This window comes from Podarcis liolepis (genome assembly GCF_965112155.1).
Source record: "Podarcis liolepis genome assembly, chromosome: 12".
Taxonomy (NCBI): Eukaryota; Metazoa; Chordata; class Lepidosauria; order Squamata; family Lacertidae; genus Podarcis; species Podarcis liolepis.
The window spans coordinates 48468164-48481480 of NC_139563.1; the positions used below are offsets into that span (position 1 = coordinate 48468164).

The following is a 13317-nucleotide window of genomic DNA, read 5'->3' on the forward strand; positions in this document are numbered from 1 at the left end:
AAGAAAGAAAGATTCACCTTTTCCTGGGACAAGCTCCTTCCGGAAGATTTCCTTTAAACAGCTATTTCCATGTAACAGTCTATGATTAGGCAAGATATGTAAATGAGATGCACCATAAATGGCTTCAGGTGCGCATGCATAGGCTGATATCGTCTCTCCTGTAGGGTTATTATTAGTCTGACAAAAGACAGGGAAAGGGTTACTGCAATTTCCTCCAGAGCAACACGCACAATTTTCACTTGCAGGCCCCAGCTTGCATTTATGAATTCTACAGACATTTTCCAGAATCAGTTCCAAAGGCCACAGTCCACATCTGAGAATACAATGGCGAATTTGGTCACACAGCCAATCCAGCCGTGTCTCTACATGCCCCACGCCAATGTCACTTACGGTATCAGGGGTATGTGTTCTGAGCAAAACAGCCTTGCAGACTAAAATATTTCTAGCCTTCATTTGAACCCCCCCCAAGTAATTGCTAACATTTCTAGTTTTACTCCTAACAGTTTTCAGTCTCCTGAAGATTATGGCACGAATATCTCATCACCAAGAAGGGACTTGCTCACCTTTAGCATGAACTCAAAATAGCATCCAACGCAGTCTCCTAACCAATGAGCTTGCATTTCCTTTATTCCATACCACTTGGGGAGATCTGACAAACCATCGAGCAAAGCCTGCAACAAAAGCAGAGAAAATGGTAGGCCTTCAAACGTGGGTGGAAGATATTTGCCCCATCCTGACTCTGCTTCTTCCTCCACACATTCTCCACCTGACAGGAAGGAATATTCCCCCACTCCTTTTTTTTAAAGGGGGATTTCCTTTGTTTCCCCTGACTTATGACACCAAGAATTTGCATGGTATGCTATAAAGCAATCTGTGGTCCTAGGGTCTCATATGGTCTTCAGCCTAATTTCAAAAGCCGCCTGCAAACTATCAGTTCAGACCTGTGGTAGAAGTGATCCGTCTCTCCCGTAGCAGCCTATAGGGTGAGGAGAAAGAGGGAGAGACGATAGAGGGTGGTAGGATAAAAGGGGTCCGTGTATTTTTTTGATCTGGCTCCACCCAGAGTCAACATGTGACCTCTGATAGATTACCTGTGACCCTCAACAGAAAAAAGGTTGCCCAACCCTGGCTCTTCTCTATAGATGGCCATCCTACGTTTGAAGAGACTAAGCGCTTGCTCAAAAAAGTCTCCACAAATATGGAACACACCAGCCTTGCGCAGTTTTTAAAAAGGCAAAGCAGTTCAAACTCAAGCCCGTTAAATAAAAGGAATAAGCCAAGGATCAGGTAAATGAGTTGAGTCATGTAGCCTTCAGTGAAACCACTGAAATAACAGATATGTCCTGGGTCACTCAAATGCAGTACAGTGGTACCTCAGGTTAAGTACTTAATTCGTTCCAGAGGTCCATTCTTAACCTGAAACTGTTCTTAACCTGAAGCACCACTTTAGCTAATGGGGCCTCCCGCTGCTGCTGCACCACAAAGTTCTTAACCCGAAGCAAAGTTCTTAACCCGAGGTAATATTTCTGGGTTAGCGGAGTCTGTAACCTGAAGCATATGTAACCTGAAGCGTATGTAACCCGAGGTACCACTGTACATTTTCAGTGAGAAACTGCATGAATACAGTCAGCAATACAAAAATAATAATATTCCCAGACACATCATATATTTAAACCGCACCCAACCCCCAATAATCATGGGAACTGCAATTTGTTAAGGGTGATGTGATTTGTTGCTCTGTGGTGTGAACTGCAGTTCCCATGATTCCTTGGGGGCACAGGTGCCTGTGCTTTAAATGTATGGTGTGCACAAAGGCACAAGGAATTTGAATAATGTCCTGACACTATTCAACATTAAACACATAACGAAAGAAGCAAAAGAAGAGCAAAAGATATGGTCCAAGACTTTTTGGTGCCTGGGGCATCCCCTGACAGCAGAGGCAGCCCCCATGTAGCCCCTCAAGATCGGGAGGGCACCAATTCCCCTAAACCAAAAAGATTCCCCTCAAAAATAGACAATTGGCTGCTCTTTAATGCTAGCACCAAACTGGCCACTAAAGTCAGTCTGTACCTGGTTGACCGCTGGGGGTAAATTTAATGGAATGGGCACACAATCCAATCTTGTGGAAAGAAAAGAAGCAGAAATTGTACTTCGTGAGAGCTTAGTAAGCCCACACAAATCACTAAATAAAATTCTAGCTAAATGACAGTAGCAGAGATTCAATATAAGGAAATGAGTCTGACGGAGAAATAAGTATGTAGCTAAAGGTTACAATGGAATTTAGCACACATTAAGAGCAAATCAACAGTAAGAAGCACTCACATAATCTACCAAGAGAGCAAAGGAAACAGCAAGTCATAATTTGTTCTCAGAAATGAAAACAATGAATGTCAGAGCAATCCACACCATCGGGCAGGGGTATGTTAAAAGCAGAAGAAGCGATAGCCAACACCAAGATTTTATGTGAAAAGGTGAGTCAAGAAGTCAGAACACTGCCAGACTACGCTGAGGCTAGGAGTGACCCATTCATTAAAAAGACAAGCCATGTTTTAAAATGGTGCTTCAAAATAATAATGGGTTCACATGTTGGCTTAAAACATGCAGATTTTTATTTTTTTTAAAGGAAAGAGATGAGCTTATTTATATTGCTCTGGGAACAGATTTTATGACTAGCTGCTGCAGTGCCAAACTGTAATCAGACAGAATATAGATATAACAAGATTGTCCTTTTTCAAAATAGACATTATACGCAGTGAAAATGTATTTGCCACATTAATAGTCCTGGTCCCCCCCAAAAAGCATGTTTCTTGGCCTGGTAACAATCAGTTTGTCCATATACTACTTCCTTGCCATTTCCACTGTCTCCTGCCCTCATGTGCCCAAGCTCTGGGAAAGTTTGCCTGGTTTCTTAAACCACCGTTTCCCAGGACATACAAGCCAGGAAATCTGGATTTTCATGGATCCCTTATGAGTCAGACAATTAAACCTGAATCCTGGTTTTGAGGGAGACCTTAAACTACAGTTCAGAAGTCACAGAAAACTGTGGCTTAAGACATCAAGATAGTTTGACCAGAGCTTAGGATGAGTTAAGGGGTGAAGGAGGAGTGTATAGGCACATTACTGGATGCTTACTGGACTGATAGTTCATGATTCACTAGACTGTGATTGTTTTCTCAGAACTGGGCCACAGGAAAAAATACCCAAAATTTAGAATGGCTGGAACTAGATAGCAAACCCATACTCCTATCTCAAGGAAGGATAGCAAGTGTAATAGGTATGAGTTACTCGTGCGTAAGCTGGTGCCTTTCTCGGTTAATTTGCCTTGTTAAACCTTTCTGACTGCACAGCCCCTTCTCATCGTGGCTGCCTCAGTCACTGGCAGAATCCGTCAGTGGGCGTTTCTTGAACCTCTTCCAACATAAAAGTTGTTTGACACCCAGTCTCCTCCTCCTCTCACTGTGCGGGAGTCTTCTGCGCAGGGAAGGCGTGGGTAGCGGAGGACCTGGGCTCTCCTCACTGATGTCCAGTGAAGAGTCCTGGAGCCCTCTCTCCAATTCCCCCGTCTGCCCCCCTTTATCCCTGGTGTTGCGCTGAATGGCTTCCCCATCTACTGAGCTGTTTCTCCCCCTGCTGCTGGGTCCTTCGCCAGCATCATCTGGGAGCCTCCCCTTCGCCTCTCCCTCCGATGTCAGTTCCCTGACAGCAAGGAAGCAGCACTAGTGAAGAAGGCAATTGAGTTGCGGTTAACAAAATGCAGGTCAAAAAAATGAGCTTGCCTTAAACAACCCCCCCTCCCGGGCTCGGGAACATCCTGCCTTTGTGCCTGCGTAAGAGCTGCGGAGTTTGACAGCTGTCAAAGCTGCCAAACGGGCGGTTTAAAGTGAGAAATTGTCATTTAAGATCCCTCTGGACTAAGACGAGTTGTAATTGAGCTAAAACTGTTGGAAACAAAGTAATAATAATCAGTTAAAGGATTGTTGGTGAAAAGGCAAATAAGTAACCAGATTCCCCCTAGGGGGAATTCTGTGAAACTACAATGGATACAATGGCTGTGGAAGGAAAGTTACTAGTGGAAATCGAAAGGATGTTTCAATTGGTGGGAATCTTACAAGAGCAGAGCTTGGCCATGAATAAACAACTTGAGACTATGACCTTGGGAACAGGCAACTCTGCTCTTTGTATTGAGGACCTCAATGAGAAAGAATCCACAGCTGATCGGGAAACAATACCTACAGAGCTGGAAGAGACTAAACAACAAGTAAAAGAAGAAGTAATCCTGGGAAGCAACAACCAAAAGTTGACATCTGTGGAATACAAGCAAGGAGCCGCTGGGAACATATCCACCACAAGTCTGCGAAAGACACAGAGGAAGAAGGAGGAGGTCCCAAGACAAAATGGAATACAGGAATTTAAAATAAAGAAATATGATTGGGGCCTCCGTTTGGACTTAGACTTTGAAGAGATAAGACTTTGTGGAAATTCTTCAGCAGTTACTTTTGAATCTCCTTGTGGGAAGAGGATACACTTTGATGGTGAAAGAACTTTTCCCAGACCCGACGACTGACATAAAGGACTACCAACAGGACAGGCGGAGAGGGACTGAAAGAGATTTGAAAGCCTCGGACGTGAGGAACCCAGGCTGAGAATCTCGAATTTGGACTTTTATTGGGAAGGGACAAAAACTGGGGATGGGAGGGAGGGAAGAAGAGATTCTTAAAAACTCTTAAGACTTCTAGGTTTGGTTAAGATGACTCTTAATTAAGATAAAATGAAAATCGATGGAAGAGAACTTAAGTCCAACTTATGAAAATCAATTTTTATTATAAAACAAGGTAATGAGATGAATAAGGTTGTTAAGAGGAGAAATACCAACTTGCTGATATAATCTTGAAACTGGGATGCACGAGGGGAGGTGGGGGGAAGTCAGGGAACAAGGTTATGAAACGGGGATTTGCTGATTTTATACATGTTTTTGTCTTTTGTCTTTTCTTTGTGTATGTTTTGTCTTTATAAAAGCAGAAAACCAAATAAAAATTTTATAAAAAAAACAAAAACAAAAAAATGAGCTTGTGTTTAGCAAGATAGCACTGAGATGATGCCTCTTATTAGGAAAACAAAAAAGCTCTACAAATGAGCAATCTGAGGCCAAAGTAAATAGTATGGCTACAAATGTATCCAACAATAAAATCAACAATTTTACAGATTCAAATGCAAATATGTTAAACAAATCAAGAAAAGGAAACAGTAACTCATAGCAGAAAAATAAAGCAAAAACCTTTAAATCTTCATGTACAAAACCATTTAAAAGTTGGGGATTTCTTTGCCAACTTTTCCGATCTGACAGGCGTATTTACATTAACAGTGGAGAAACGAGAATTGCATTTACAACTGAGCGTTACAAAAAGAGGCAGCAGTAGAACAGCCCATGATTGAATTTATGAAGATGAGCATCCATTAAAGAGAATCCAGAAACACAAGAGGAAATTTTGATATTGTTTGGAAGTGGCAGTCAACAGCACCAGTTGCTAAGAGACAGAGAGATGAGGGAGTTATAGAGCTGGGCAAATCTAGCAAAAGGATGACCTAGATTGAAAACATATCTGAGATGTTGCAAAGAGAAAAGATTTGTGTCCAGAGGTGAATATCTCAAATTCTATTCAGGATCTTTGCATTATGAGAACCCACGTAAACAATATGAGCAGTAGAAGTCTATGGAAGAGAAGAATGTATCTTTTATCAGAGAGATGAATACCAAAGATCCCCTTTCCTTAAACACCAGGTTGAAAAAAAGTTTTATCACAGTTAAAAACCCTGCTCTGAAAATAAGAATTTTAACACTATCGTGGCATTCTATATACAGCCTTAAAGCTTAACAGTAATCACATTAAATCAATTTATTATGTCAATTGAAAAGCTAATTAATACAAAGCGAGCAACAGAAAAATCACCACTCCAAACACCATACCGTATCTAACACAAATATCGCTTTCTAAGACAATAATGAAGTGAAGCTATCTGATAGCCTAGAAAATTATTTTCTATCACCTTTTATATCACAGTCTGCAGCCTGACCTACAACCTGTAGCACATGGTGTACGAAAGAGCTATGAGTCTGATTTTAAGAAGTGAACTATAAGTTTCATTCCACAAGATGGGGCTACCATATCATGGAGACAGTTAATTGACGAACAGCTGAATTTAAATAGATTTATACCACAATCCCACCCAAGTTTACTGTGAAATAAGCCCTACTTATTTCACCAAACTTATTTCACCAATCCTTGACTTAGCAAGACTGCAGCACCAATTCCTCCGTCCTAGAGAGGCTCCTGGAGAGGAACTCACAGTCACCTTGCTCGTCTCTATGGTCATTTTTTCTCCTTAGTGTGTTGCTTGTACCAGCACTTAGGATTAAGGCCTCTCCTTACCAAGGACACACCTTGGCTACACCTGAGACTACAATTCCCATCATCCCTGACCACTGGTCCTGTTAGCTAGGGATGATGGGAGTTGTAGTCCAAAACATCTGGAGGGCCGAGTTTGCCTATGTCTATATCATTTGGTGTACTACAAAATCACCATCCCAAAGGGCTCTTCAGGAATTAGATCTTTTCCATTAGCCTCCCAGACTTGGACATTCATTCACATATTGATCCTCATTAACAGAGCAAAGTTGCTGCAGATTTTCAACTCAACCATCTACTGTACTTTCCAGGCCTGGTAGGTGCTCAGGTTTTCCTAGTGCTAACCCCTACAGAGCTAAAGTGAATCAGAAGTGGCATGAATGAAAATTCTGTGGAAGAAAACTACCCACGCTAGGCTCCAGTGGGCAATGGTACTCATTGTGTACAATATGCCTTTCTCTTAAAAGGTAAAGGGACCCCTGACCATTAGGTCGAGTCGTGGAAGACTCTGGGGTTGTGGCGCTCATCTCGCTTTATTGGCCGAGGGAGCCGGCGTACAGCTTCCGGGTCATGTGGCCAGCATGACTAAGCCGCTTCTGGCGAACCAGAGCAGCACACGGAAACGCCATTTACCTTCCTGCCGGAGTGGTACCTATTTATCTACTTGCACTTTGACGTGCTTTCGAACTGCTAGGTGGGCAAGAGCAGGGACCGAGCAACAGGAGCTCACCCCGTCGCAGGGATTCGAACAGTTGACCTTCTGATCGGCAAGTCCTAGGCTCTGTGGTTTAACCCACAGTGCCACCCGCGTCCCATGCCTTTCTTTTACTGAGGTCCTATTTGATTTGCTGAATTAATGGCCTATACCTTGCCTAATTTCATGGTGCAGGGGGCAAGGGGAAGGAGGAGGAATATGGTGGCAGAGAGTGAGAAAGAAAATGGGGTGATCGACCCATTTTGGGCTCTGGCCCTGCCCACAACTAGCATCCACCCCCCAAAAAAAACCCAGAATACAGCTGTCAAGCGAAGCACGTTCCCCACACCTGACAAACAGAGAAGAGAGCGCTTGCTCATTCAAATGCAGAGCCACTCAGACCCTTGATTGCAACTTTCTGGTAAGTGAAACACTAGCAGTGAGCAGTAATGAAGGATGTATCCCTCAACTTTAAACAACAGAGGGCTAGACAGAAATATGCACATTAACCCCTCTCTCTCTTTCCATGTGTGTGTGTGTGTGTGTGTGTGTGTGTGTAAAAAATTGTCCCATAGAGTTTGCAACAAAATAAGCCACTCTTAGATTTCAAGACAAAATGGGAGTATTTTCAACACAAATGCTGTATAACCAAGCAGAAACCCGTGTGAAGTACGAGACTTTTCAAGGATTCTGCATACATTATTCTTGTAACTATGGAAACAAAATAATTACAGTCTTAAAATACATAATTAATATTAGACTCTTTTTTATATAAAAAAGCCTGAAAAATAAAATTAAAAAACACCCAAATTCAGTAAAAATTGCACATAGTTAGCATAACTACTTGGGCATAGCTTATGTGGCTTTAGCAAAAGGTAGCAAAAATAAAATAACCAGTAAAGAGAAGATTATGTTGACACACGAGCAGATACATATACACAAATAACTGAGAGCTGAATTCTCCGTAACATATAAAGATGATGCAAACACCAAAGGCTGTAAGCAACGCGCTAAAGGCTTTCCTTGAACTTCATGCAGTCTCGTGCCATTAACAAGATCTGTATAGCATTTTCAAGTGTTCAAAGAGCTTCACATGAATTATCTTACTGAAATCTTTACAACAACCCTGTAATATAAGTCAGGAAAAGGTTTCCTTAAGGCTCCCTAGTGAGTTCATGGCAGAATCGAGTTGGAAACTGGGGACTTTTGATTTGAGGCTGTCTCTTAGGCTAGCCGTTCCAGAGAAAAGGCCCACACACCTGCAGCCCATGGCTCTTACACTGACTAAACCACCCATATATCCTGTTAAAATCGCCGTAGAAAGCACTGGAGAGGCTGTAGAAGGAAGTAAAGTTGTGAAATGTTGACAGAGCTTATGGTACTCGCTCGGGAATTCTTACTCCAAAAATATTTTAAATTTTGTACAGTGGTGCCCCACAAGACGAATGCCTCGCAAGACGAAAAACCCGCTAGACGAAAGGGTTTTCCGTTTTTGAGCTGCTTTGCAAGACGATTTTCCCTATGGGCTTGCTTTGCAAGACGAAAACGTCTTGCAAGTGTTCCGTTTTTTTCCGCTTTCCCCCCCTTTTCTAAGCCGCTAATAGCCTTTTAGTCGCTAAGCCGCTAAGCCTTTAATAGCCGCTAATAGCCTTTTAGCCGCTAATCTGCTAAGCCTTTAATAGCCGCTAAGCCTTTAATAGCTGCTAAACCGCTAATAGCGCTAATCCGCTAATAGGGTTGCTTCACAAGACAAAAAACCGCTAGACGAAGAGGCTCGCAGAACGGATTAATTTTGTCTTGCGAGGCACCACTGTATTTGCAGTTTTACAAGTCATCTTCCCAATTTGTCACAGTGAGAGGGGAAAAAATATTGCCAAGAAAAATAGTTCTAAAAAGGTTCATGTATCACACATATTCATTTTCTCTTTTTCACGCTCAGAAAGATGTTTTTGTCCAAATAGAACAAACCTGGGGGGGAAACACTGGATTATACTAAAAGTTATGTTAGCGTGACCTGCTAGCTGAACACATTTACATCACAAGATGTTCTTTAAAGGTGAAACAGGCCAAAACTAAATGGTGCTGTAGTTACATTATAATGATGTAACTCTATCCATTTTTGTGGCAGCGTAGTTATAATGGCACCATAGTTATAATGACAGACACTTATCGACAGCAGGAAGAGAAAATGATCTTACACACCACCGAAACCTACAAGCCTGTTACAGATCTGGAAAAATACTTTGACGGGAGGGTCTCCTCTGCAAAATAATTTATACTCACACCTTTGCATAGGCAGATGTTTTAATGAACCACTGTTTGAGGTATTTCTTTTCCACTTTCGCTCCTGAACGCCACGAACAGCCATTTTCATCCACCTGTTCATTAGCAAGAACAGTCTGATCCACAGGATCCCAATTAACCATTGCCTAAAAAGATGCCAGGAATCAAATTGAGAGGGAATTCTGGCATTAATAAGCATGTCAGTAAAATGCAGAGTTATTAGCGGGTTGTTGGGTACACATACGCTTCATTATACACCTTTAGACTCCAGGCGAAAACGTTCCTCTTTAACCAGGCCTTTGGCTGATTGACACCCGACGCCCTTTTAAATGTCTTTTGTTTCTACTCACTGGATGAAGATACAGTAAGCTTGCAACTTACACGCATTTAACTCGTGCACATTCAGCTTTACACACCTGGCAAAAACATAAATTAAATAAAAAATGTGTAGAAAGTTGGCAAGCATCTAGGGGGGGAAAAGTTTGGCAATACCACCTGCCACTGCACCGAATGTGTTTTCATTATACGCAATTATGACTTTGGGCGTGATCCCAGAGCATAAGTTGTAGGCTTACTGTATACAAATTACCCGTATTTTTCGCTCTATAGGACGCACTTTTCCCCCTCCAAAAATGAAGGGGAAATGTGTGTGCGTCCTATGGAGAGAATGCAGGCTTCAGGCAGCTATCCGCAAGCCTTTGGAGCGCTCCGAAGGCTTGCGGACAGCAGCCTGCAGCCTGGCGAGCACAGCGCCAACTCCCGCTGCGCTCACTGGGCTTCAGGCAACCATCCGCAAGCCTTCTAAGTGCGGCGGGAGTTCCCGCTGCGCTCGGAAGGCTTGCCGAGAGCTGCCTGTTCTGGGGGCTGGGGTCGGGGGACGTTCGGGCTTCCCCGCCCCCAGCCCCGCAAGCTCCGGGAGCGGCGGCGAGGTTGTGCGCAATCTTGCTGCCGCTTCTGGACCTGGGGGGGGGGGTAATTCCCCCCTTTATTTCCCCCCCTAAAAACTAGGCGTGCCCTATGGTCCGGTGCGCCCTATGGAGCGAAAAATACGGTAGTCACACAAATATACGGCATAGCAGCATGTTTTAAACTGCTTTGAGGTTTTCTACATTCAGAAAATATACAAATTTTATGAAATAAAATTAATAAATCATTTTTAAGAAGACAAGGTAAGTCATGTAGAAACCATTTGCCGGTTCAAGTGGCATTTCTATTGCTATATCTGATAACAGATAAATGAGGAGAGCCATATTTGAAGTTATTCCTACACAAATGACCTCACTGTTCACATTACCACTGTGCAGAAGTTATCATGGTGCTACTGTACAATGCACAGCCTTCTGTGCATTATCTGATGGCTGGCAGGATAATATAACAATATAAATTAAACCAACTCCAAATGAATGGGAATGTATCATAGAAGAACAGAACCACCTTTCATCTCTCCCGTAGCAGCAGCATCTTAACCTTTGCCTTCCAAGGGAAATTAAAGGTTACACGTATTATTAAAAGCCCACTCTGTTCAGTACTGAACAGAACATTGGTTTGGATCCATAGCTTTGTTTGTGTGAGCTAAAGCTCTACTCAGACATGAGGAGTGTGGCTCACTGACGTTCTCTCCCCACCATGGCAAACCATACTGTTACGCTGTTCCAGAAGGTGCCAGCAGATGGACATATACACAGAATACTGTGGTATTAAAATTATATCCTGAGACGAGAGGTATCTTACTGTTCTTAAAAAATAAATAAAAGGAATTGGACAAATTAGGCACTGGACAACTAGCCAGCAAAACATTGTGCGGCTAAAACATTTTTATTTTTTTTATGCAGTGGAATAATCTGTCACTAATAGCATAGTATGATTTGCTCAGTCACAGAGTTTGCTAGCCGGCAGTCTGCGATGGAGGACAGCAAACGCAATCCGCATACTCTCAGAAGAAGTTACTTCTGTTCTACTCTTTTGAACGCTGCGGAGTTGAACTCTGCCTTTGAAAAGAGCTTGCACGACTAATCCCGCACTCAAATTAAGTCAGTCTCTGATTCACTGCATCATCCTTTACACTTGCTTCTAAAACTCATTCCTTCACAGACTCTTCTCTTTACAGATGTGTGTATATAAAAAGAAGCCATCCGATAAAGACAAGTCTTTTTGGTTGCCTCACAATTAGATTCCTAGACAGACTGAAAAAATCCTGCCTTTGGCTTCTGCACCCACTACTGCTCCAAGGGCTTATGAGATTGACCTGTTGCAAAGTGTCACTTCCACAGACTCCTATAACAGGAACGACTACATGTGCATGTGGCCTCGGTCCAGTATATCTGAAGGAGCGTCTCCACCCCCATCATTCTACCCGGACACTGAGGTCCAGCACCGAGGGCCTTCTGGCGGTTCCCTCGCTGCGAGAAGCCAAGTTACAGGGAACCAGGCAGAGGGCCTTCTCGGTAGTGGCACCCTCCTTGTGGAACGCCCTCCCACCAGATGTCAAAGAGAACAACAACTACCAGACTTTTAGAAGACATCTGAAGGCAGTCCTGTTTAGGGAAGCTTTTAATGTTTGATGTATCACAGTATTTTAATATTCTTTTGGAAGCCGCCCAGAGTGGCTGGGGAAACCCAGCCAGATGGGCGGGGTATAAATAATAAATTATTATTATTATTATTATTATTACATGTCCTGCATTGCAAAAAATAAAAATACCCAATTCTTTCCAGCATGTATCTGGCATATCTTCGCTTCCAAAACTAACATAGCTTTATATTAACAAAAAACAGTCCCCCAGTGATTTCAGCAATGGAAGAATACTGCTTTTTGAATGTAGGACCTCCTTTGGGACATTGAAATCCATGGAGTGAAGGGATTCATTTGCCACATTAGAAAGTCTCCTACAGAAAAAAAAATATCCCACAAAGCCCACAAGAGTCACTTTAATATAGGTTACTATTCCTGCCACAGAACTAAACCAGGCACAGCAAGCTGGCTTCCCATTACTTTCTGGGTATGACTACTGAAATGCATTATACATGAGGCTGCCTCTGAAGATGGTTCCAAAGTTTCTGCCAGTTCAAGTTCTGGCTAGTCAGATCATCTCTCATTAGCTTTTAAACAAGTTCACTGGCTGGCAGTCTGTTCCCAAGTTGATTCAAATTGCAGATGCTCACAATTAAAGCCTTGGGGACCCAGGAACTTGAAGGACCATCTATTCCCACTATATCTTTGTATGTCTGCCAATGCCCTCCTCCAGATGCTTGTCTTCCTTCAAAGCTGAGGCACCAGAAACCAGGAAGAAAGCTTTACTGATTGCAGTGCCCCTACCTACTGGACACGCTAGCCTTCAAAATTCTGGTTAAATTGGTTTTCTGTGGCAACTTATATTCTTGATTTTACTGTTGTGCTCTTTTTATTTGCTTTCTATTATTATTATTATTATTATTATTATTATTATTATTATTATTATTATTATTATTATCTTTGTGTTTTATTTATTTGCTTGATTGCATCATTAGCTGCTTTGGAAATAGTAATTCAGAAGAGTGGGGGTAGAAAAATTTATAGAAATAATCATCATCTTATGCAACATAGAACACCACAGGCACTCACTCTCTCTCTCTCTCTCTCACACACACACACACACACACACACACCGTTTTCTACAGCTGTATGGCTGAAAGTCACCACACAAGCAATAATCACCCAAAGCTTTTAAAGGCATATTTATAATATAATAAGACACAGTTCAACTTACTTCATTTTCATAGGCTAACCCCGCTTCATAAAGCTTAATAAAAAGATACTGTGTCCACTTATAGTACTCTGGCAAACAAGTGGTTATTTCCTGTAAACAGAATAAAAGCAATTTCAGTATTGGTTCCTCAGAACAATAAATAGTTCATTCAAAAGATGACCATCTGATTCAGTATTCCATGTGCACTCTA

The 13317-nt window shown here is 42.3% G+C and overlaps 2 protein-coding genes across 3 annotated transcripts in view; one reads left to right on the forward strand and one right to left on the reverse strand.

Moving 5' to 3' along the window:
- Window positions 1–13317, reverse strand: part of LARS2 (leucyl-tRNA synthetase 2, mitochondrial) — a 70745-nt gene that overhangs the window by 45582 nt on the left and 11846 nt on the right. For both annotated transcript variants that reach the window (XM_083467945.1, XM_083467944.1), the window contains exons 6-9: window positions 13128–13217; window positions 9384–9527; window positions 564–671; window positions 18–177 (exon numbers count right to left, since the gene is read on the reverse strand). In XM_083467945.1, coding sequence (XP_083324071.1) covers window positions 18–177; window positions 564–671; window positions 9384–9527; window positions 13128–13217 — 502 coding nt within the window. The remainder of the gene's footprint in view (window positions 1–17; window positions 178–563; window positions 672–9383; window positions 9528–13127; window positions 13218–13317) is intronic.
- LOC310689946 (uncharacterized protein) overlaps window positions 1–13317 on the forward strand; it is a 37731-nt gene that overhangs the window by 1306 nt on the left and 23108 nt on the right. The window lies entirely within an intron of this gene.